General features: G+C 38.4%; 1 protein-coding gene and 1 long non-coding RNA gene across 2 annotated transcripts; one reads left to right on the forward strand and one right to left on the reverse strand.

Annotated features, from left to right (window-relative positions):
• The first annotated feature begins 908 nt into the window (after positions 1 to 908).
• LOC103695901 (uncharacterized) lies at positions 909 to 4,134 on the forward strand. The gene is made up of 4 exons (XR_015972118.2): positions 909 to 950; positions 1,127 to 1,635; positions 1,823 to 2,658; positions 3,264 to 4,134. It is a non-coding gene; the product is annotated as an uncharacterized LOC103695901 (long non-coding RNA).
• LOC103695902 (putative WRKY transcription factor 41) lies at positions 3,102 to 5,886 on the reverse strand. Its single transcript, XM_008777349.5, has 3 exons — positions 4,499 to 5,886; positions 4,258 to 4,386; positions 3,102 to 3,993 (listed from the first exon to the last, which is right to left on the reverse strand). The coding sequence occupies exons 1-3, from the start codon at positions 4,810 to 4,812 to the stop codon at positions 3,360 to 3,362; spliced, it is 1,077 nt and encodes a 358-aa protein (XP_008775571.3). The 5' UTR covers positions 4,813 to 5,886; the 3' UTR covers positions 3,102 to 3,359.
• Positions 5,887 to 21,490: the final 15,604 nt, after the last annotated feature.

The following is a 21,490-nucleotide window of genomic DNA, read 5'->3' on the forward strand; positions in this document are numbered from 1 at the left end:
ATTACGATTTGGAATGGGTTTGAAATTTGCCTCGAATCCAATATATATATATATATATATATATATATATATATATATATATATATATATATATATGTATAGCTTGAAAATTTATTTATATTTAGATTGTTGCCAAGATATTTATATCCATTTTTAGTTAATATTATTATCCATTTTTTGTAATTTCAGGTTGGATACTTGATCCGAATAACTTTGATTAATTGGGCATCTGATGGATTTATCATTTGTTTGATAGGATGGGTTTGAGGTTTTTTTTTTAAATTTTTAATTGGGTTTGGAAAGGATTTAGATAGCAAAATTTTAAATGGATACGGATGCTGGTAAGGCAAATTTAGTGGGTAATGTAACCATTGCATTAGTAGTTTCTCTAAGTCCAATTTTTTCTTACTTTGTTTTCTCTCTAAGATTGGCGATTACAAGATATATTTTCTATTGTGGACAAGAGTTGTTATATCAATGGTTTATTTACTTCTTTATGCTATGACAAGTGATACAACTCTACGCAACTCGTCATTGTATATCAAACTCAATTAAACTTTTAACCCAATCTAATTGGGCTCGATAACTTGAATCCTTTTCTTTCATTTTATTCGTTAGGAGCTATACTTTCTAATTTTTTTTAAAAAAATATTACCTTTTTTGCTGCTTCATATTAAAATATTTTTAATTTATTTTTATTTTTTATTTTTTATATGTATTAAATTATTTTTTTTATAGTGATGCATTCATCCGTCTATCTTGTAAAATATACATGGTGATTTATTGATTTTTGTCTATAGTGGATTAAGGTTGGATTGCTCCATCCTTTTTTTCTCTTTAAGAAAAAAATAAACATTTTTCATCTACAATTTGCTTTAACTTTTCGTAATCCAATTGCTTTTCTACAGGCCGTTGCACACGAACAAATTTTAGCCATACGGCAAAAAGAGGTCGGTGCAACTTGTGAGATTTATTGCTGGATAAAGGGTTACTTTTTGAATTGCCAAATCAATTGATATGGGTCCGATATATTTGGTGCACCATGTGCGCATGATAGCCACCCCAAAATGTTTTTTCTTGTGAATTAAATAGATACTTACATGGGACATCTCATTGTCAATGTCAGCATGACAGCATATCAACTATTTCAAGTCCCATTTTGATGTGCTATTATTATTAATGAGAAAAAGGTCCACGCCTTATCTACTGCCTTCTACACCTATCCATTTATTACATCATCCCGCCTGCGACCGCAGGCAGCTGCGTCCTAGAAAGGCGCGTCAGCCCCGCCTGATTCCCGCACCCAAAGCCAGAGTGATCGCCAGCCGCGTCCAGCTGCTCTTCTTCCACAGCAAACCCCTTCCACCTCCGACGCTTTCACGGGACTCCCACCTCTCTTAAGTCCTCCAACCACAAGACCCCCGGCGGCTTCAACAGCAGCAAGAGGAGGAGCTCTTCTAACGGGGCAAAAATCTCATCATCCCTGGGCACCGAACGTTGATTGCCAGAGCGTGGCCTTCGCTGCCTTCCTCTTTCCCCACCTAGGGTTCTTGTACTTCATCGCCGGATCCAAGACCGCGCCAAAACTCACCCTCTTCGGGTTCTATTTCTTGCTCGCTTTTGTTGGGTCCACAAGTATGTCTCTTCATCTGCCCATCTCTTGTTCTTTTTTTTTTGCTCTTCCCCTGTTTTATATGGAATCAATATAACCGTGCTTTCTTGCTTGATTGATCTCTTGGCATGGCTTGCCACCTGCTGTCATGGAAATGCTCGTGAACTAATGACATCTCAACAATGAAAAACCGTTTCTTTCTTCCCCCAGATTTTGAGCTGCATACGAATCACGCGACTGCAAACAAATATATCCATGTGCTATTTTGATGATTCATAGAATGTGGAGATTCTATATGGTCTGCATTAGACTGAAATAGATGCAGAAAGTACTTTGAGGTTCTCAGAATTGGTTCTGCTGAATTTTGGGACCTTAGAGCTGAGAACAAGTAGTTATCTTTCTCTTCTTATTTCCTTACTTTGATTTCAGCTGGGTTAGGCCAAAATATTGCAGGTAAGCCATTTGTTACATGACGTGACTACATGTCTGCAGCACCACAGAACTTTATGAAATGTAAAGTGTCTGAATATAATCCTTGCAAGCGAGCAGACCGGTAATTTTTTTTAAGCTTGCGTCATACCTCCTTAACAATTTAGTTAGTGAAATTGTCATTAATTGGCTGATTTGTTTTATTATTGCATTACTAGAAAGCTCCGCGTGTTTTGTGCATGCATAATGAAGGAAAGCAGCAATGACCTCCAATAAACTGAACATGTATAAAGTACATAACGGGACTTCTTAAGTGATCTTTTATCCATATTCCGACAATCTTTTGCCTTTGATTTGCATAAATGATTCACTGTAAATTATAGTTTCAGTTCCATGTAAATGTGTGACAAACCTTTCTGGCGATGGTTTTGGTAATCCTATTAAAGATTCAGAGCATGAAATGCAACCCCCCATATAACACCAATTTTGTGTCTGAAGAGAATTTTATTAGGAATAACACACTTCCTTTGAGTGTTATTCAGTTGTTGCAGGTTTTTCAATGGTAAAGATTGTGATCCAGTCAGCAGACTCTCTGATGATGTCTCTACTTTAGCAAGGTATAGTATTGCTCGTAGTTTATCACCTAGCAATTGTTGATTTGCATTATGTATATACTTAATGCACATAACTTGTGGTCATTCAGAACAAGAAAGTCTATAGAAGAATGCTGTCTGATTCTAAATAGGACCTTGAGATCTGCTCATGTTGAGCAAACTAAAACTCCGCAGTTTTGCCTCATGTCTTAAACCTTCTCCTCCTCTCTATCATTTTATTATTGTAACATAAAGCCTATGAATTAGTACAGAATCAGTGGAAGTTTATATTTGGAAAGGAATTCAGGTAAAATTAAGGGTCTAAGCATTCGGAGTTTTTTTTTTTAAAAAACCTTTAACTACATTAGGGTTGCCAATATTTAGCATCTCTTCCGAGCAGACTGAAGAGGGAAACAGAGCAACCATAAAAAGTTGGCTAAGCAGTATCAAAAAGAATTCATGCTGAATTTATGATCAAAGGAGCTTTATTGATCTTCATTAATTAAAGTAATAACAGACACAGCTACAGAATCCAAAAAAGAGAGACAGAAAGAAAGAGTTCTTCTATTTCTACTACATTAGCCAGAAAATAAAATCACTTGGCCCCTGATGGAGGTGACTTACTGCAGGCTGAGCTACTTCTGGCACTTCCTCCTTTGGTAGCCAGGATTTCAGGCTAAGGACGTATCTAATAACCTATGTCCATTGTATTCTCTCTTGGAGCCTTATGAGAAGAAGCTGGAAACATCAAGTTGAAATTTTGGATCGAACTCCACTGGTTCAAGCATGAAATCCAAGTCCATCAGAGGAGAATTTGTGTCTGAGGTTGCAGCAGACATTATTTCAGTGAGGTCGGACTCGGCTGTCTGAAGATTGAACCCCCCACCATGGTAACTCATTCTGCAAGGGGATACTGAGAAATAGTTGGACGCTGATGTTTGCGAGAGGAATGACGGAGAGAAGCTGCCCGTGAAACCATTATCCAGTGCTGAAGGGGAGGAAAAGAAAAGGTCCTCAGCCTTTACGCCACTGACTGGAGTGGAGGGGAAGGAGAAGGATAAAGAGCTCTTGTCCTGAGCTTCCGAGCCCAAGCCTTGGGTTATTACTTTGAGGTCTCTTTGGAAGGTTAGAAGCAGGTTTTGGTCCTGCTGCTGCTGGGAATGCTCCTGGGAATTAGGTTTGTTTTGTTTCAGCTCTCGTTCCCGGGATGCTGATTTTGGGACTGATTGGGACCTCTGGTGGCATGTGTGAGTCCCATGGTAGGTGACATCAAAGACCGACGGGTTCTCATCGGATCTCTGTACTTGTTTTGTTGCTAGGCAGCCCTGAGTGTTGCGATGTGTGCATCTGTAGTAGCCTCTGCAAAGAGGTGCAACAATGTCTGGTTAGAGGGAAGGGAAGGATGTTTAAGACTGGCCATCAATATAGCCCATGATTGTAAATACTTTTCTCTCCTGTTTTATAGCATGAAATGCGAATATACTTGTATTTTTGCATTTATCCTTAGCTACATGTCATTGATTGAGGCATGCTGAAACAGTAGTAGTATTTTTTTATGAAAAGGATAAGAGTTTGGGACTTAAGAGGTGGAAAATAATTAGATAAGTATCATTATTTATTAACCTTGGATATGTGGCTCCAAGTATATCTTTCTGCCCATATTTCCTCCAGCTATGGCCATCGTCCAAAGGCCCTTCAACTCCTTCCCCTGGGCACACCTTGATCTGGCTTGTCCACCTTGGCAGTGTCTTCCTACAGTTTGCACAGAATGGGGAAGCCATGTTAGCGAGGCTGGCTTATAGTTCTGATTTCAAGCCTTAAATCTCAATCTATCTGGATAAGAAGCAGGGGAATTTCTTTGTACCTCTTCTTGGACATCTCTTTGCGGTCATAATCCCTGAAGGCTTGATTGGAATTCTCGCTGTGCGGGCTCTCGGTGGCAGAGCGTGGGGAATCAGTGCCGGCAAGCTGCTGCTGCTGCTGCTGGCCCTCTGAATCACTCTTTTTGGCCATACAAATGGACTTGTCAATGGAAGACAGTATCTTTTCTGCTAAAGGTTTGCAGAATTCGATCGGACAGGGCTGATCGAGATGCGCCTCCATTTGCCTCGCTAGCTCCCGAATTTGAGTCAGTTCAGCAACTAGCAGACTTCGATCACTCCCTGCTCCATTCTCCATTCTGGCCTCTAGTACGTGCTGAAGAAGAAACACTGGGAGTACAAAAAGGCACCAGGCAAAGAACGCAGAGCAAATGCGTGGGAGATTGGAATTATGTTCTGAATTAGAGTAAAGCAATGGCTATGAAGTAACGTCTTCCTCTTGTACCTAGTCTTAAAATAATATGACTAAAGGATCGTATTTATATTGGATGCGAGTGAAGATTACTGCACAAGAAGAGCAGTGGTAGTGCAGGAGCCAGCTGAATTGGGAGGAGAATAGTAGAAAATTGCACAGATACACTAATAAGTAGTAATAAGAGTACTTTCGAAACTAGAAAGAAGCAAAATTTGGATAAAATAAGTGGAAAAGGTATTAGATAAAGCTAGAAAAAAAATAGAACCAGGAAGTATGGAAAGCAGAGGAATGGTGTTCAAACCAAAAAGAAGCTATCTTTGGCAGTGGTTATAGGAGAAAAGAAATCCAGAGCAACAACAGATGGCGTTGTTTGGATCCACTAGGAGTATTACCATCAACCGCGCTCTCTTAAGAAGAGAACCTCGATGGGGAATCTCAAAACTTCCCCTGTTTTTAATTTGAGTTAGTAGGCAAGAGAAGCAGAGAGGAATGAGCGTTTGCTGGTAGAGTGATGGGGAGGCGAATGAACCAAGGGCGTGGCTTATAAACGCGGAAGTGAGCGGGAGATAACGCGTTCGGATGGAAGGCTTTGGCTCGCTCGTAAATTAGAGGGGGGCTTGACTTAGAAAAGCGTGCTCCTCGCTCTGTTTTCTATTCCTTGTCTCCCAAAGACCGGTCTTTGGTCATAGTGGCAATGGGGGATTAGATAAGAGATTAGAGAGAGCCCACTGCTGACCATTTCCTCCCTTCCTGTCTTGTCTCCAGTTCTTCTAGTCATAGACGAGTGGCGATAAAGGGCAGGTCACAGAGGGAAGGTGCTTCGAACTGACCAAGAAGAATCTTCCAACCTACTGACCCGCAGAGGAGAGAGAGAGAGAGAGAGAGAGATAAAAAAGAGAGGATAGTGACATCACAATATGCCCCTCTGCTTACGCTTGGGAGAGGTTGGAGATTCACAAGCACAACCACACATGCGGCAAGAGATGCCAGAACCGGGGGAGGGGGGTGAACTCGCCAGTGATGGGTGTCTCTCTTGATTGATGGGGAATAAAGGGACGCGGTTTCCCTCAGAAATGAGAATTTTCTATTTGAAGAGGGTCCACTTGGACATTGTCGTTCTTGGCGGTGTTCAAAAGTATAGATATGCTTTCCTTCTATCAGTACTGAGGTGATGCCGGAGTGACAACCTCATACGTGGTAGGATTTTTCGTGGGTTGGGGAGGGCACACAGAAACTTGCGATCCACATCAAACATTCTCTGATGGAAGAAGAGGCCAGTAGGGGCCGCTACGCGGTTGAGGTTCTGCCCCTCTCCTCCCCTCCTATCTTTAACCAAAAAATAAAAATAAAAATAAAATTATGGATATGCCACATGTTAATCAATAGGATAAATTTACATTGAGCATGATCTCTTTTCTTATGATTGATCCTTTGCCCCCCCATCTCTTTGAATCTTTTAGAAAATATACTATTCGCATTGGACATGTCATTTTGGTGATATGTTGGTGGATAGAGCTAATCGTTGGTTGGGCCTCAAGTTTAAAATATATTCATTTTTATTTAGGCTTTCGGTTAGGCTTATTTAAAATTTGATATTTTGTTGTTCCCAGGTTCAGCCCATAATTAGCTTTGTTAGTATATGCTCTTCCAAAAGTATTTTTTTTTCTTATTATCTTATTTGTGTTTGACTGTCAAAATTTGAGCTTGGTTCTTTCAATGAAACCTTAGACATTGATTTTGAGGAGAGATTATTGGATGGACCACGTTCACCAACTTGGCGGCCAGTCTTACCATGAACCAACATATGCAAATACGAGAAAGTAGAGACGAGAGAAAATGGAGCGATACATGTGCGTTTTGTGTGTGTTGGTTCGTAGTTGGATGGGTCCACGAGCATAGCGATAGATCTAGTCCAACTAAAAAAATTCATCTTTTTGTATTGAAACTATTTATTACATTCATACCCTTGTTATGGAACCTTAGTTTATGTTGGACAAAATTGGCACAATTGCCCCAACACCCCCACCCCTGAAAAAAGGAAAAAACCCAAGCTTAAATTTGTTCTAGTTAATAGCAGACAATTTCTATACATTCGATCATCCATCATTAAAACATGAAAATCAAAATTGAGGAACAAGTCCCAATAGTTATTTAATACTAGTTGATTGAGACTGATCAATTTAATTTGGCAATGGACTAAATTTTCTATTGTAAATACATTTTTCGTATCTGTTGGACATGTAAAATTTGCCATACAAAATATCGAACCTTACAATATTTTCGAGATGATAGGGTTAAAATTGTCTTATCCAATCGGCTAAGCATCAACAATCCAACCAGTACTATTTTGATGCTTCAGTCAATTCAATATTGAACATAGCATTTCATGAAATATAGCAATTATAAATATGAAAACTCCAAGGCTATGTTCCTTGACCTTTACATATTATCCAATAGCAAACATCAACCAACAATTTGAGCTGATGTGTCAAGCCACTCATGTTGGAGAAACACATAAAGACATGAGTTAAACCACCACGCAGGGTAACTTGCAAGTCTCATATCAATTGCCAGTAGAATATTGAACAAGTCAGCAGATTGAACCATTCCTCCCCTTGAAAAGAGGGATCGGGTCTTATCTTTTGCACCTTCCCTCGCATGAATCTACTATTAGATCAACCACCATGCATATCTCAAAGCGCTCCGAACTCTATCATTTAGCTATCTGCACAGATGTCAAGGCGATCGGCGGATGATCCAATGATGGATGCGCACGATCCAACCATGAAGGAATGCGAAAGGTACAATCCGGACCTCCAAAATGCACACGATTGAGACTACTTTTACTGACATTTCCTTGCCCTCCCACGACCCACGCCGAAGAAACTCCCATGCAGGCACCACATAATTGTTACTAACTCGAACGTGAGGACGATTGAAAAAGAGTATTCACGTGGCACGAAAGAGATCTCCAATTGAACACTGGATGCAATGCCGCGCGGTGAGCAATTTCTCACGCGGTTGCGAGTATGTCGTTTATACTTTCACGAAGCATCAATCATGGAGATGGGAGTAATTGACCAAGTCATCCTCCTGACCGGGGAAAAAACAACGGTGGAAAGGGAGGAGCAGCATCTGACGACCATTCAAAGTTCTGAGTCTTGTGTTCAATTGCCTCTTATCATTTGGTGCACTTCTGGAAGAGGAAGCTAGAAGGCAAAATCTTGGTGCCCATAGTCCGCGTAGGAAGCTCTTTGTCAGCATAAGATATGCCTTGCCGCGGACAGTCCGCGTCACAAGCTCTGTAGAAAAAAGTGTTTCTAGTAGATACGGTCTTGATTTGGTCAGTGCACAGTGCGTTTGGCTAATTGGAACATCTGTCTTTCCATTAAGAAAAAAGTTGGTGGTGCTCATCAGATTACACATACCGATAGAAAAGCGAATAGAGCAGCTGATTAGGTTGTATCCTATACGGCCACCATTCTGGTGGATTGTGTGGAAGAGCGGGACAGAATACCGGGTTTTTTATTTGCTTTGTTGTTTTTTGATTTTCTTAACCGCATCCATACCTATAGGGTGGGCCAAGGGTACTAAAAGCAGAACTGTTGCCCAAGGTGACAAGCCAAGAGGGGGGGTGAATTGGTTTCTTCTAATTTTCGGTGCTTTAAACGTTTTCTCAATATAAGTGCAGTGGATGCTTTCTTAAGCTATTAGAATGATTTAAACTAGTGCAAAGATAGAAGATGATGCAAGAATAAAAGGAAACACAAGCACAACACAAACACAACAATATATAGTGGTTCGGTGCTCTCCTTAGCACCTACGTCCACTCCCCAAGCGTCCCCTTGGGAATTCACTATAATCTCTCGGATTACAGTTGGATTGTTTTCCGGGCTCACAATCCAAAAACCTTTGTTGGTTTTACGGGCTCACCAACGAACCTATACACTTTGGTTTTCCGGGTTCACCAAAAACCTTTGTTGGTTTTGCGGGCTCACCAACGAACCTTTACACTTTGGTTTTCCGGGTTCACCAAAAACCTTTGTTGGTTTTGCGGGCTCACCAACGAACCTTTGTACTTTGGTTTTCCGGGTTCACCAAAAACCTTTGTTGGTTTTGCGGGCTTACCAACGAACCTTTACAAAGTGTTTAACAAATGAAAAGAAAAGATTCAAACTCCTAAATGAGCATATGAAACAATATAAACTACAAAGAAGAGTTAGAAGGTATTTATCGCTTTGAAGTCGCTTTGCTCTTCTTTGTCAAGGATGCTTCACTCTTCAAGGGAGGATGGAGCTCTTGATGACTCTTTGAATCTGCTCAATCCCTTTCTTTGATTCTTGAATGAAGCCCTTGGATGAAGCTTGCCTTGCTAGGGTTCTCTCTTGAATGCACTTAATGTATTTTCCCAAAAGCTTGCTTCCTCTGATGAATACTCCCTCTTAAATACTTCTCCAACCTCCAAATAGTCCTTTCTGACCGTTGGATTGAAGAAACTAGCTGTTTATAGCCGTTGGGAGTCCAAAAAGCATTTCTGCACAACTAGCCGTTATGTTCAGCCCGTGTTTGGGTCGGCTCAACCTGTCCTTGGGTCGACCCAACCTTCACTTGGGTCGACTCAAACATTCCTTGGGTCGACCCTCTCAGAAAACACAGAAACTTGAAATTCAGCCTTCTGTTGCCTTGGGTCGACCCAACCTTTCTTTGGGTCGACTCAAACCTTGGGTCAGCTCAACATTTTTCTTGGGTCGACCCAAGGTCAACTTCAGAAAATTCAGAGCCTTGAATTTCAGCCTTTCTTCACTTGGGTCGACTCAACCTTTCTTTGGGTCGACTCAAGCTTGGGTCGACTCAACTTCATCTTGGGTCGACCCTCTCAGTAAATCCAGAGAACCATTTTTCCTTCATGTTTTGAGGTTCTTGAAGTTTGGGTCGACTCATGCTTACCTTGGGTCGACCCAACCAACTGTTCATCTGTGCCATTTTTGCAGGAGTGTGCCAAATGATTTCTTGATGTGCCGGGGTCGACTCAAACAATCTTTGGGTCGACTCAATCCACACTTTGCTGCATTCTCAAGGTTAGATCCATTCAAATGAACAAGAACATATATATATTTTCAATTTAAACAAATATACTGAGAGTAATGAACTTATAAATGAAGTATCAATTTAACTTATAGCATGCTCTAGATAATTGCTTGTTAATCATCAAAATAACACTATCATCCTCAATCTCCCCCTTTTTGATGATTACAAAATAAAGAGTATAAGCCTATTGATACTTGTCTTTAAAATCAGTTTATAAAAGGGATTAAGTTGCTGAATTTCAGCTTTTCATATATCCTTGTGAAATCTCCCCCTATATCATTCAAATGTTGCCAATTTGACTTTTTGAATTGCTCCCCCTTTCATTTATAATTCATTAGCAATGAAACTTCAAAAATTTGAGATAAAATATGAGTTTCAGCTTATGTATCGGGGTGCTAGAGGTGCGTGCCAAATTCTGAATTTTTATTTGCCAAATTCTGAATTGTGATAGAAATTTTTGATTTGATGATTTTCATTGTTACAAATTGCTCCCCCTTAAATGTATAAGCTTTCTTATATGATTTCCAATTTGTTTGCCCATTTATTCCTCTTTTCTTAACATACTCTAAACACTATTTTTACTTCTCCCCTTTTTGTTATACATATCTTTACTTCTCCCAAAATTAATACTCTTTCTTTACTTCTCAAATGAAGTGCTCTTTCTTTTCTTAAATTGAATACTCTATCTTTTCTTCTCCCCCTTTATATACTCTTTTCTTCTCCCCCTTTATATACTCTTTCCTTCTCTTCTCCCCCTTTTTGTTATCATCAAAAACATATATATGGGAAAGGATGCAATAAGGAACAAACTTCAGACTTCATTGATCAAAATAGGAACATTTTCATACATTAATGCCCAAAATAAAGATAAGTACAATGTTCCTCAATCAAGATTTAAAGATATAAGGGAAAAAACAAGATACATATGGGAAAAAGCAAGATACATATGAGAACTAGATATCTAGCCTAGGCTCTAAACATAGATCGTGAGACTCTCTCGGATTGCTTGGCTACGGCTCTCTCGGGTCCCATTTCTCCAAGATATTGAAGTAATCTACTGTTTGGAGATGATTGGAGAAGATTTGAGAGTGGGAAATAGGATTTTCGGAAGAAGACAAAGGGTAAACAGTGCCCTAGATAGCTCACGGGTCCCCCTTTTAACAGTGGGATCCCGACGTTGGGTCGACTCAAGAAACTTCTTGGGTCGACTCAACGTTGGGTCGACCCTATTCTGGGTTGGGTTGACCCAAGTGCAGAATTTTTCTTTTCTCTTCCTTTTTGCTTCTAAAAATTTTCCTTGCTTCCGATCCTTATAAATTCTTTCTGGGACAATGATACATGAGTAAGGAATCTATAGATAACAAGTTTGACTCATGTTTCATAGATTTTTAGAAATTGGAGGAATGTATCATGAGACTACTTGCTCCCTTTTATATTTCTTCAATAAAAAGGATCACATATACCTAATTCTCTCCTTAGCGTGCAGAATCTATCTTCACTCAAGGGTTTTGTGAGTATGTCGGCTAATTGTTTTTCAGTGCATATATGCTCAACACATATGTTTCCATTTTGCACATGATCCCTAATAAAGTGACATCTTATTTCTCTTTGTTTGGCTTTAGGAATGAGATATTTACGATGTAAGCCGGAAGTGATCTCTAAATGTAGATTCCAAGGATAGTTTTGAAATCAAGTGTAGATGGAATCTTTTTCAAGTTATTTTAGGGAGTATCAAGAATAATATTCAAAGAAAGGCACGGATGAAAATCCAACATTTTTTTTTTAATATATTAAGTATATAGCAAAATGAGAGCAATCTAATTAATTTTCAGAGTATAGTATAAGATCAAATAAAGATCAAACCTTATATACTTGAAAAACATAAGATTATGTTGAATCCTTAATTCTTAATGACTTTAAAGTTCTTTCATGATATAAAAGTATTGGGGCATAGACACCAAGACATGAATTTATGCAATGTAGGATATATAAAATTCAGGGCTTTGAAAGTTCTTTTAAACCTCTCTTAAAGACTTTCTTTTACTCCTTTAAAGATCATAGCATCAAAATCAATTAAAATGAATTGGCTCATGATTGAAACACTAAAGTGCAAGCCAATAAGAACTCATTAGTAGATTCCAAAGTAAATTTCCAATACTAAGACAAATGGAATCATTTTCACTTAGTTTTCAAAACAAGTGATTTACCAATTAAGTACAGATAAAAATCCAACTTTCAAAAGATATTCAACGAAGCACAAAGTTTAATACCACTTCACATTTAGTATTCTTTCTCTTATCTTTAGTTGAATTTCAGATTTTAATGATAAACGTGAATAAAACTGAACCTTTATGATATCAAGAATGTAGAGTGATCTAGAATTATTCAAAATTTATAGCAATCACTCTTTTTAATCTTTTAAGAACAAGTTATGCTTCCTCTTAATCTTTGAGAAAATGTACTGAAATATTAATCAGAAAATGATTCATTTGAAGCTCAAATTCTTTCAAAAGCATTTACATTTTCTTTCTTTTAAGAATCATTTGAGTGAGCTGAAATATTTCTAGACTTGAGATCATTCACTCTTTTAATAATATATATACATATATATTTTGATGAAAGTCTTTAACAATGTAGGAGAGGAAAAAATATATAGATGATCATTGAAGTATATGTATTTATAGAACTCAATTTCTTAATCAAGGTTTTTCAGCAATATAATATATGAAGCACAATAAATCTTTTCAATATCAAAATAAAATCATATATTAAAAATATTTGTTTGCAATCAAGATCATCAAAAGACACATCATTCAGACCAATATTAGTACACTTTAAAGATAAGAAATGATATGTTTCAGATGCGTATCGGGGCAAGCAATCAAGGCATCAGAATTATTCTATTTTTCTTAAGCTGTAATTTTATCTAGAAATTCATGTTGAGTTTAAGCTTTTATATAAAATCAGATTCTGAATTTCATAAAGATTCTCAAGGAGGCTTTCAAAGTTGTAATTTGAGATATGTATCTTCTCATTGTAGCTCATCTTAAATCATTACGATTGAAAATACATATTTCAAGAACATTAGAGCACATCCAGAATCTTTGTAATTCATATTAAATTTTGGTACAAATTGGAGGACATGATGTTCTAATGTTAGGCAAGATAAAAGATAAATCAGAATCAATTCATTTTGCCTAATTTGCAAATTCAAATTATGCTTTTCTTTTATTTTTCAAAATATATTCATTAAAACAGAATGATGTTGTTGTTGGTAGTAATATGTTTCAATCAAATTTTATAGGCATGAAGCATTACAAGTTATATTCAGGAAAGATCTTTGGTATTTGAATATTGAAGACACATAATTCAAAATATCATGTCACATGCAAAACATAATATGCATTAAGTCATAACATCATGTATTAAAACATTAAGAGCAAGCATGTCAAAGATCAAAATTTATTCTTTTCAAATAAACTCTCCCTATTTATATATAATTCTACACTGATTTTATCCTTAAGGTGTGTTTTCAAGTGATCGAAACTTCATTTGGCTTTTCACAAGCTTTATATATACTTTTATTTATCTTGTCATTCATTTCCGTATTTTTGAATTTCTTCCTTTAACCATTTAGTGAACATTCTAATCTTCATTTCTTTTGGTATTACTTTTCTATGCTCTATACTCTATTTGCTCCCTATCCGGTGGAGTTGGAAGGGGCACGAGGTACTACCACTAGCCTCCCTCTTGTGCCGTCCCTAATATGCCCTACACCGAATAGTTGGGTCAAATAGTGCCGGGTACTACCACTAGCCTCCCCATTGACACCATCCCTATAATGAGCAATGTAGAAATGTTCAACTGTTTTCTTTAGCAACAAGATATTCACTCCAAACTCTCCCTATTTAAATATAATTAATTACGGATTTTATCCCTTCCAAAAGAATGTTCACACAAGTCTCACAAATATGCTGAATATATTATGCTTGCGCTGCTTTTACTTAAGATTGGAGTATTTACTTAGCTTTTACTTCTTCTGAGCAATGTTCATTTTCTTTTTCTTTATCTCTCTCTCTTTTTGTTATTTTCAAGTAGTTACATGAAAGAGCAGAATAAAGAATTAATCTAATATGCTGCATATAAATATATATCATGCAAACAGCATTTTCATTATGCCCAATGATTCATAGCTTATCACAAGTTATTTTGAATTAGAAACTTGAGGCATAAACTTGTGTATTTCATGGTTATGCATTATACAGGCAAAAGTGAACTTCAATTTAATCATACCATGAAACAATTATCATTAGCATGAGAATGAAGCATGATATCAAGAAGATTAGCAATTAAATGTTTAATCATGCTACCATATAATTTCAGACTATTGATTTTGCTCAACTAACTCACAAGAGAAGAGTTTAAATTACCAGTGCATTTAGCATTCTTCAAGCCAAATACCTTTTAGATTCTTTATTCCCTTGGCTGAAGAAAATCTTCTTTTTTTTTGTTTCCAAGGGAATATTTATTGTATCTTTCATCGAGGTGTCCTTCAAGTTGAAATTTCTTGCTCACAAATCCTGTATTATTAGCAAAATCTTTTTCTTTTCTTGAAGGCAATTCATTAGGTTCTCTAGGATACAAAAACATTCATACAACATATTTCTTAACTAAATGACTCAACATGAGACATGACAATAATTGAATTTGAGTCACTTTACTCAAGAGATTGCCTAAATATAAGCAAGCACAAGTCACTTGAACTAAAGAGATAACTTCATTAAGTAAAATGGTTCAAGGACAAGCATGTGAGGCAATAGAAAGATTCATCAAGATCAAATCAATTTCTTATTGTCAGAAGCAATTTAGCTTAGATTCTATTTGCTTAAGATAATTATTAATAAGATATACCAGTTAAGTTTTAATCAAATTATCTTAAATAGTTGTGTCTATCAAAATTCTGATTGTTACATAGAATCAAAATGATAAACTATATTCTCAATAAAGGATCTAGTTTTAATAAGAATAGTATGAATTGATATCTCTACAACTAGTATCTTTTCATTGAATATTCTATATGCATTGCTTGAAGAGTAATATCCAAAGGAATATTTGTTTTACCAGATTTGATATTATTTTCATAAGAATATATCAAGCATGACATGTATGACTGAAAAATATAAAAGATATACAATATATCATTTTCTATTTTTCAGACGATCAAAAGGAGTTTTCTAATAGAAACCATATGTATGACAAGCAATGATGATAGCTTTTAACAGAAATCATTTAAGTAGATGACTATCATACAACATTGTCTTTTTCATTTCTTCAAGGATTCTATCAACTCTATTTTATTTATGGTGTTCTTGGTGTAGAAACAATTGTATTCAATATTATTTTCTGTGCACAACTCAATAAGAAATTGGTTTTCAAAACTATGCCATGATTTCATAGTTTGCAAACCTTTTTCATTTGAACCCTTTTTGTGAGTTTGTGCCAATGCAGAAAATATTTTAATTTAAGTGCCAAGAACAAAACCAATATTAGCTTTGAGAAATTTTCCACAATTACAAAATCAGAAAGCTTATCTCCTGGGTTCACAATCCTAGAGATCCAAATAAGTTCTTATGAAGAGTTTTCAAAGGCTAAAAGGTGAAAACAATATTTTCAGATTTAGAAATGATTCTAGTTTGTTTTTCTAGATGACATACATAGCAAACTTTGACCTTGCAAAAATTAATCTAAGTGAACCAATGACAAGGTCTTTTGAGATTAAGTCCATACTAGTATGAGTTGATTTTATATGCCAAAACTAGACTCTTTAATCTTGGTATTCTTAATACATATATTTAAAAAAAATACCAAGTAGACATTCTTATGTTTATGATCAATAAAGGATAATGCCATGGATAACAACTCTCAATCAAGCATATAGATAATTCAAAGAGTTATTCTAAGAGTATTGATTAAGCAAATTATCCATCAATAACTGAAGCATAATATAGGAAGATGGAGTGATTTGGATATATTTTCATTTCATACCAAGAGTATCGCCTATATCACAGAAATGATTAATACTAGCTACAATTTCAATATGAGAGGATGCAAGGATTACTAATTTCATTATTTCTTCCATTTTGGTCACTCTTCTTAATTATATTTTAAATTCTATTCTTTAACACGTGTCTAGAGAACCCATTGTCCAGATAACATCTTTCATTGGAATCTTGGGTAGCTAGACACATTTGCTAACAATGATCATGTTTTCAACTTAGAAACCCAAGCTCTTTTGGGTCCTTGCAGGTTAGCTATAATTGTTCCTTTTGGAACCCATATTCTCTTAATTACCATTTTGTCTATTAGTTTGCAGGTTTTAGGAGTACAAGTAATATACTTCTGCATACTCTTGCTAAATTTAAACAACATAGATTTAGCAAAAATAGATAATGAATTTTCAGTTTTCTGTTTTTGTTTATTAGTTTCACCAAATTTGTGAAAAATCGTTTTAGGATGAATAGTGGAGGATTTAAGAAATATATTCTCGAAAGATTTTTGAGTGTACCAAGGTTGATATCCCAATCCAGCTTTGTCATATACAGCTCTTGAGTTTTCTATCATTAAATTCAGTTTTTCAGAGCTGGGAGTGAATCTTTCAACAGTAGGTTTCAAATTATCAACTTCTTTAGTTAATTTTTCATTATCTTCTGAAAGCAATCCATTGTTTTTCTTAAGTTTATCATGGCTTTCAGTGAGAAGTTGATTTCTCTGATTTAGTTCTTTATTTTCTTTAATTAAGATTTCAATTTTATTATTTAGTTTTAGTTTTTCATCTATTAGAATTTGATTTTCATTCTTCAAGTTCTTGTTCCTACAAATAAGTTTCTTATGTTCTAAATACAAATCAGAAAAAGCATCATGAAGTTCATCGAATGTAAAATCATCTTCAGTTTTATCATATACTTCATATTCAGAAGAGGAGACACTTTGTGTTTCAACACATACCTCGTTCTTGTGTCCCACAAGGCATAGATTTTCAATATCTGCTTGCCTCTCATCTTCTTCAAAGCTAATTTTTGATTTGCTAAAAATATTAGTGCTTTCATATTTAATCTCTAGCATATTCCATATGTCTTTAGCAGTTATGCAAGAAGATATGTAATTAAATTCACTATCATTTAATGCATAAACTAGCACATTCATGGCTTTTGCATTTTGCTGAGCCATTTTCTTATCATGATTAGTGCTTGTGCGCATGCGTGCTTGCTGAGCCATTGACTATGATACTCCATAAATCATAGTCATGTGCTTGAATGAAGATGCGCATGCGTGCTTTCCAATATGTGTAGTTTATACCATCAAATAGTGGAGGTCTATCAATTAGTTGTCCCTCACTCATAGAACATCCCACTTGGGTTGTCATGATCTTTAACTCTTGATTATGAGATCAATGAGTACTATTAGAGCACCTCGCTCTGATACCACTTGTTGCCCAAGGTGACAAGCCAAGAGGGGGGGGTGAATTGGTTTCTTCTAATTTTCGGTGCTTTAAACGTTTTCTCAATATAAGTGCGGTGGATGCTTTCTTAAGCTATTAGAATGATTTAAACTAGTGCAAAGATAGAAGATGATGCAAGAATAAAAGGAAACACAAGCACAACACAAACACAACAATATATAGTGGTTCGGTGCTCTCCTTAGCACCTACGTCCACTCCCCAAGCGTCCCCTTGGGAATTCACTATAATCTCTCGGATTACAGTTGGATTGTTTTCCGGGCTCACAATCCAAAAACCTTTGTTGGTTTTACGGGCTCACCAACGAACCTATACACTTTGGTTTTCCGGGTTCACCAAAAACCTTTGTTGGTTTTGCGGGCTCACCAACGAACCTTTACACTTTGGTTTTCCGGGTTCACCAAAAACCTTTGTTGGTTTTGCGGGCTCACCAACGAACCTTTGTACTTTAGTTTTCCGGGTTCACCAAAAACCTTTGTTGGTTTTGCGGGCTTACCAACGAACCTTTACAAAGTGTTTAACAAATGAAAAGAAAAGATTCAAACTCCTAAATGAGCATATGAAACAATATAAACTATAAAGAAGAGTTAGAAGGTATTTATCGCTTTGAAGTCGCTTTGCTCTTCTTTGTCAAGGATGCTTCACTCTTCAAGGGAGGATGGAGCTCTTGATGACTCTTTGAATCTGCTCAATCCCTTTCTTTGATTCTTGAATGAAGCCCTTGGATGAAGCTTGCCTTGCTAGGGTTCTCTCTTGAATGCACTTAATGTATTTTTCCAAAAGCTTGCTTCCTCTGATGAATACTCCCTCTTAAATACTTCTCCAACCTCCAAATAGTCCTTTCTGACCGTTGGATTGAAGAAACTAGCTGTTTATAGCCGTTGGGAGTCCAAAAAGCATTTCTGCACAACTAGCCGTTATGTTCAGCCCGTGTTTGGGTCGGCTCAACCTGTCCTTGGGTCGACCCAACCTTCACTTGGGTCGACTCAAACATTCCTTGGGTCGACCCTCTCAGAAAACACAGAAACTTGAAATTCAGCCTTCTGTTGCCTTGGGTCGACCCAACCTTTCTTTGGGTCGACTCAAACCTTGGGTCAGCTCAACATTTTTCTTGGGTCGACCCAAGGTCAGCTTCAGAAAATTCAGAGCCTTGAATTTCAGCCTTTCTTCACTTGGGTCGACTCAACCTTTCTTTGGGTCGACTCAAGCTTGGGTCGACTCAACTTCATCTTGGGTCGACCCTCTCAGTAAATCCAGAGAACCATTTTTCCTTCATGTTTTGAGGTTCTTGAAGTTTGGGTCGACTCATGCTTACCTTGGGTCGACCCAACCAACTGTTCATCTGTGCCATTTTTGCAGGAGTGTGCCAAATGATTTCTTGATGTGCCGGGGTCGACTCAAACAATCTTTGGGTCGACTCAATCCACACTTTGCTGCATTCTCAAGGTTAGATCCATTCAAATGAACAAGAACATATATATATTTTCAATTTAAACAAATATACTGAGAGTAATGAACTTATAAATGAAGTATCAATTTAACTTATAGCATGCTCTAGATAATTGCTTGTTAATCATCAAAATAACACTATCATCCTCAAGAACCCCAGTCCCAAGCTATAGGACGACAAATGAATTAGGCGCTGGTGGACCGATCGACCTCAAGCCCTATCGTCAAAGACAGACTCTTTTGGTGCAATGCCCTCTCATCTTAAGAAGCAAGCCAACCCAACCAACCTGACGAGAGGTTCCCTGCTTGCTCTCTGATCATAGTTCTATGAAATGGCACTCTGGCTCAGCCGCACCACCCGAGGTTGGGGGCACTAACGGGGCGCTAACGGTAAGAAAGAGCACCATGGGACCGGGGAGCAGGTCGCGCTCCAAACCTTCAGATCAGAAGAAGCGGGGTCTCGGTTCGCGTGTGCTGACTCAGATATATGAGAAAGAAAGAAAGAAAGAAAGAAAGAAAAAAGTTGCATCCAAGAAAAAATATAGAAATGTTATAATGGTATAGTGCTATGGGCCTAGATTAGAGAACAACATGATCGTATTACCATAAAAAGTGATAATAATCCTGCATTAGATAGGAAAAAAAACTTAATGATACTTACGTACTCATGAGTTTATCCATTTATTAGCTTAAGCTTTAGGGATCAATTAGTTACTTAGCATCATTTTAGAGTGCATGACCATTTTTGCCCGATCGTCGCTTTGCTTTGATCCTCTGCTTTGATCCTCATGTCGTCTCTTGATACTGAAATATACATCAGCCATCCATCTATGATCTTTGAGTTTTTGGAATCAATTGATTACTCGATAGGCATAACTCTATCACATGTGGTATGACTCTTTCAAGGTGAACTGATGAGAATCATGGTGCCATGGGCCCATCCTATTTAAGTGGTGACATGTATGAATGCTACCTTGCATCTGTGGCAACATACTAGCCATATTTTTTTGGAATTAGAGTGATATAATGACGTGGTGTTATCTCCAAGATTCCTCCTATTGTGGTTCAAATTTGGCCTGAGGGTGACCACGCCGGAGGAGTCGTGGGAGCTGCCGGAGTGTGAAGGAAGAGGATGAGAGCCACCTCCCGCGATCGGCAGTGTACCTGCACAAAACCTCATCGGTGCTTTCGGTGAGGGCCCTCTGACGATCAAGTTAGTGTGGTACTCAGTTGGTCCAGCCAAAAAGTCCCAGGTGGCGAAGGTATGGCCCGTTTCCATCATGAGTGGGGATGGCGCGCAGCCAGAGTTTGCTTGTGGCGCATGGCACAATCCGTCCTTGTGAGTGGTAAGGCATCGACAATCGTAGCAGGATATGGCTGGAGTAGCATGGTGCTCTCCTTGACTGTCGTGTGCTAGGAAGCAAAGCATGGCGTGATGGTGTCGTAGTATACGGCCACACAGGCGAGTGTAGACACGCAAGTAGATGCGGTTGTTGGTGAGGTTGGGCTCGGTGAGAGGTTGCATCACATATTTGATGAGGTCGGCTTAGCTTCCTCAATAAAGTGCCCCGAGCTCGAGGCTCAAGGCGGGTCGGCGAATACAGGAGGCGCCTCGAGCTTGGTCGGAGCGGGTTGTCGAATACAGGAGGCACCCCGAGCTTGGTCGGGGTAGATCGGCAAATACAAAAGGCGCTCCGAGCTTGGTTGGGGTGGGTTGGCGAATACAGAAGGCACCCCAAAGTCGAAGAAGCTTCTGGGGTGTCCGAAGCTCGGGCTTGGGACGTCATCATGAGCATCAGAAGGTTACTGCAGGTCGTGGCAGCAGAGAGATTCGGTCGAGGTCAACTATGCCTTCGACGGAGTCTGGGCTCAGACTGGCTCTTGGCAGGGCCGATATCCGACTCACTCGGTGCTGGGCCCATTTGGCTAAAAGTGAGTGGTCCCATCGTTGCGAGCGGGACGATCCATTTTGCCCCCCATCATTTGTCCCTCGACTTCCAAGGTCGGATTCCTTTATGGCTCGGGCGAAGGAAGTAGTCGGATTGTTGGTTGTCCTGCGATGTCGCCAAGCGCCTGCGAAGCGGCGTACGCCGAGTAGGGGACACTTGATGTATCTTATAGCTGAGAGCTTTGAGTCGGGCTTTTGGAGCCGGGCTTAGGTGGCTTAGGTTACCACGTTACCCCAAGCAGAAACCGTCGTGGGAGCTTCTTAATGTTCCACGTGCGCGCTCCTTTTCAAGGGGTTGCCGGATGGAACGCGAGGGGGCGATTATTAATGCTTCGTCCCTCGAAGCGCCTTGCCTGATGGAACGCGAGAGGCCGGGTATTAATGTTCTGCTCTTTGGAATACCTCGCCATAATGATCGGCATTTAGTGCTGCGATCCGAAAAGATTTGTTGAGGTCATTTCGGGGTCTGCCACGCAGCGGAGTTTAGCTTGCCTGATTGCTTAGGCTATCCGATCAGAGCCGTCGTAGTGGGCTATATAAGGCCTGGAGGGGACCCTAGG

Source organism: Phoenix dactylifera, chromosome 1, assembly GCF_051530095.1.
Source record: "Phoenix dactylifera cultivar Ajwa chromosome 1, Ajwa_hap1_PhDact_Kaust_v1.1, whole genome shotgun sequence".
NCBI lineage: Eukaryota > Viridiplantae > Streptophyta > Magnoliopsida > Arecales > Arecaceae > Phoenix > Phoenix dactylifera.

Excerpts from the sequence above, each read along its gene's own strand:
- LOC103695902 (XM_008777349.5), bottom strand. The coding sequence starts at position 4,812 with ATGGAGAATGGAGCAGGGAGTGATCGAAGTCTGCTAGTTGCTGAACTG. Across the intron at positions 4,387-4,498 it reads AAAGAGATGTCCAAGAAGAG|GAAGACACTGCCAAGGTGGA; the intron begins GTACAAAGAAAT and ends TGCAAACTGTAG. Across the intron at positions 3,994-4,257 it reads CTTGGAGCCACATATCCAAG|AGGCTACTACAGATGCACAC; the intron begins GTTAATAAATAA and ends ACCTCTTTGCAG.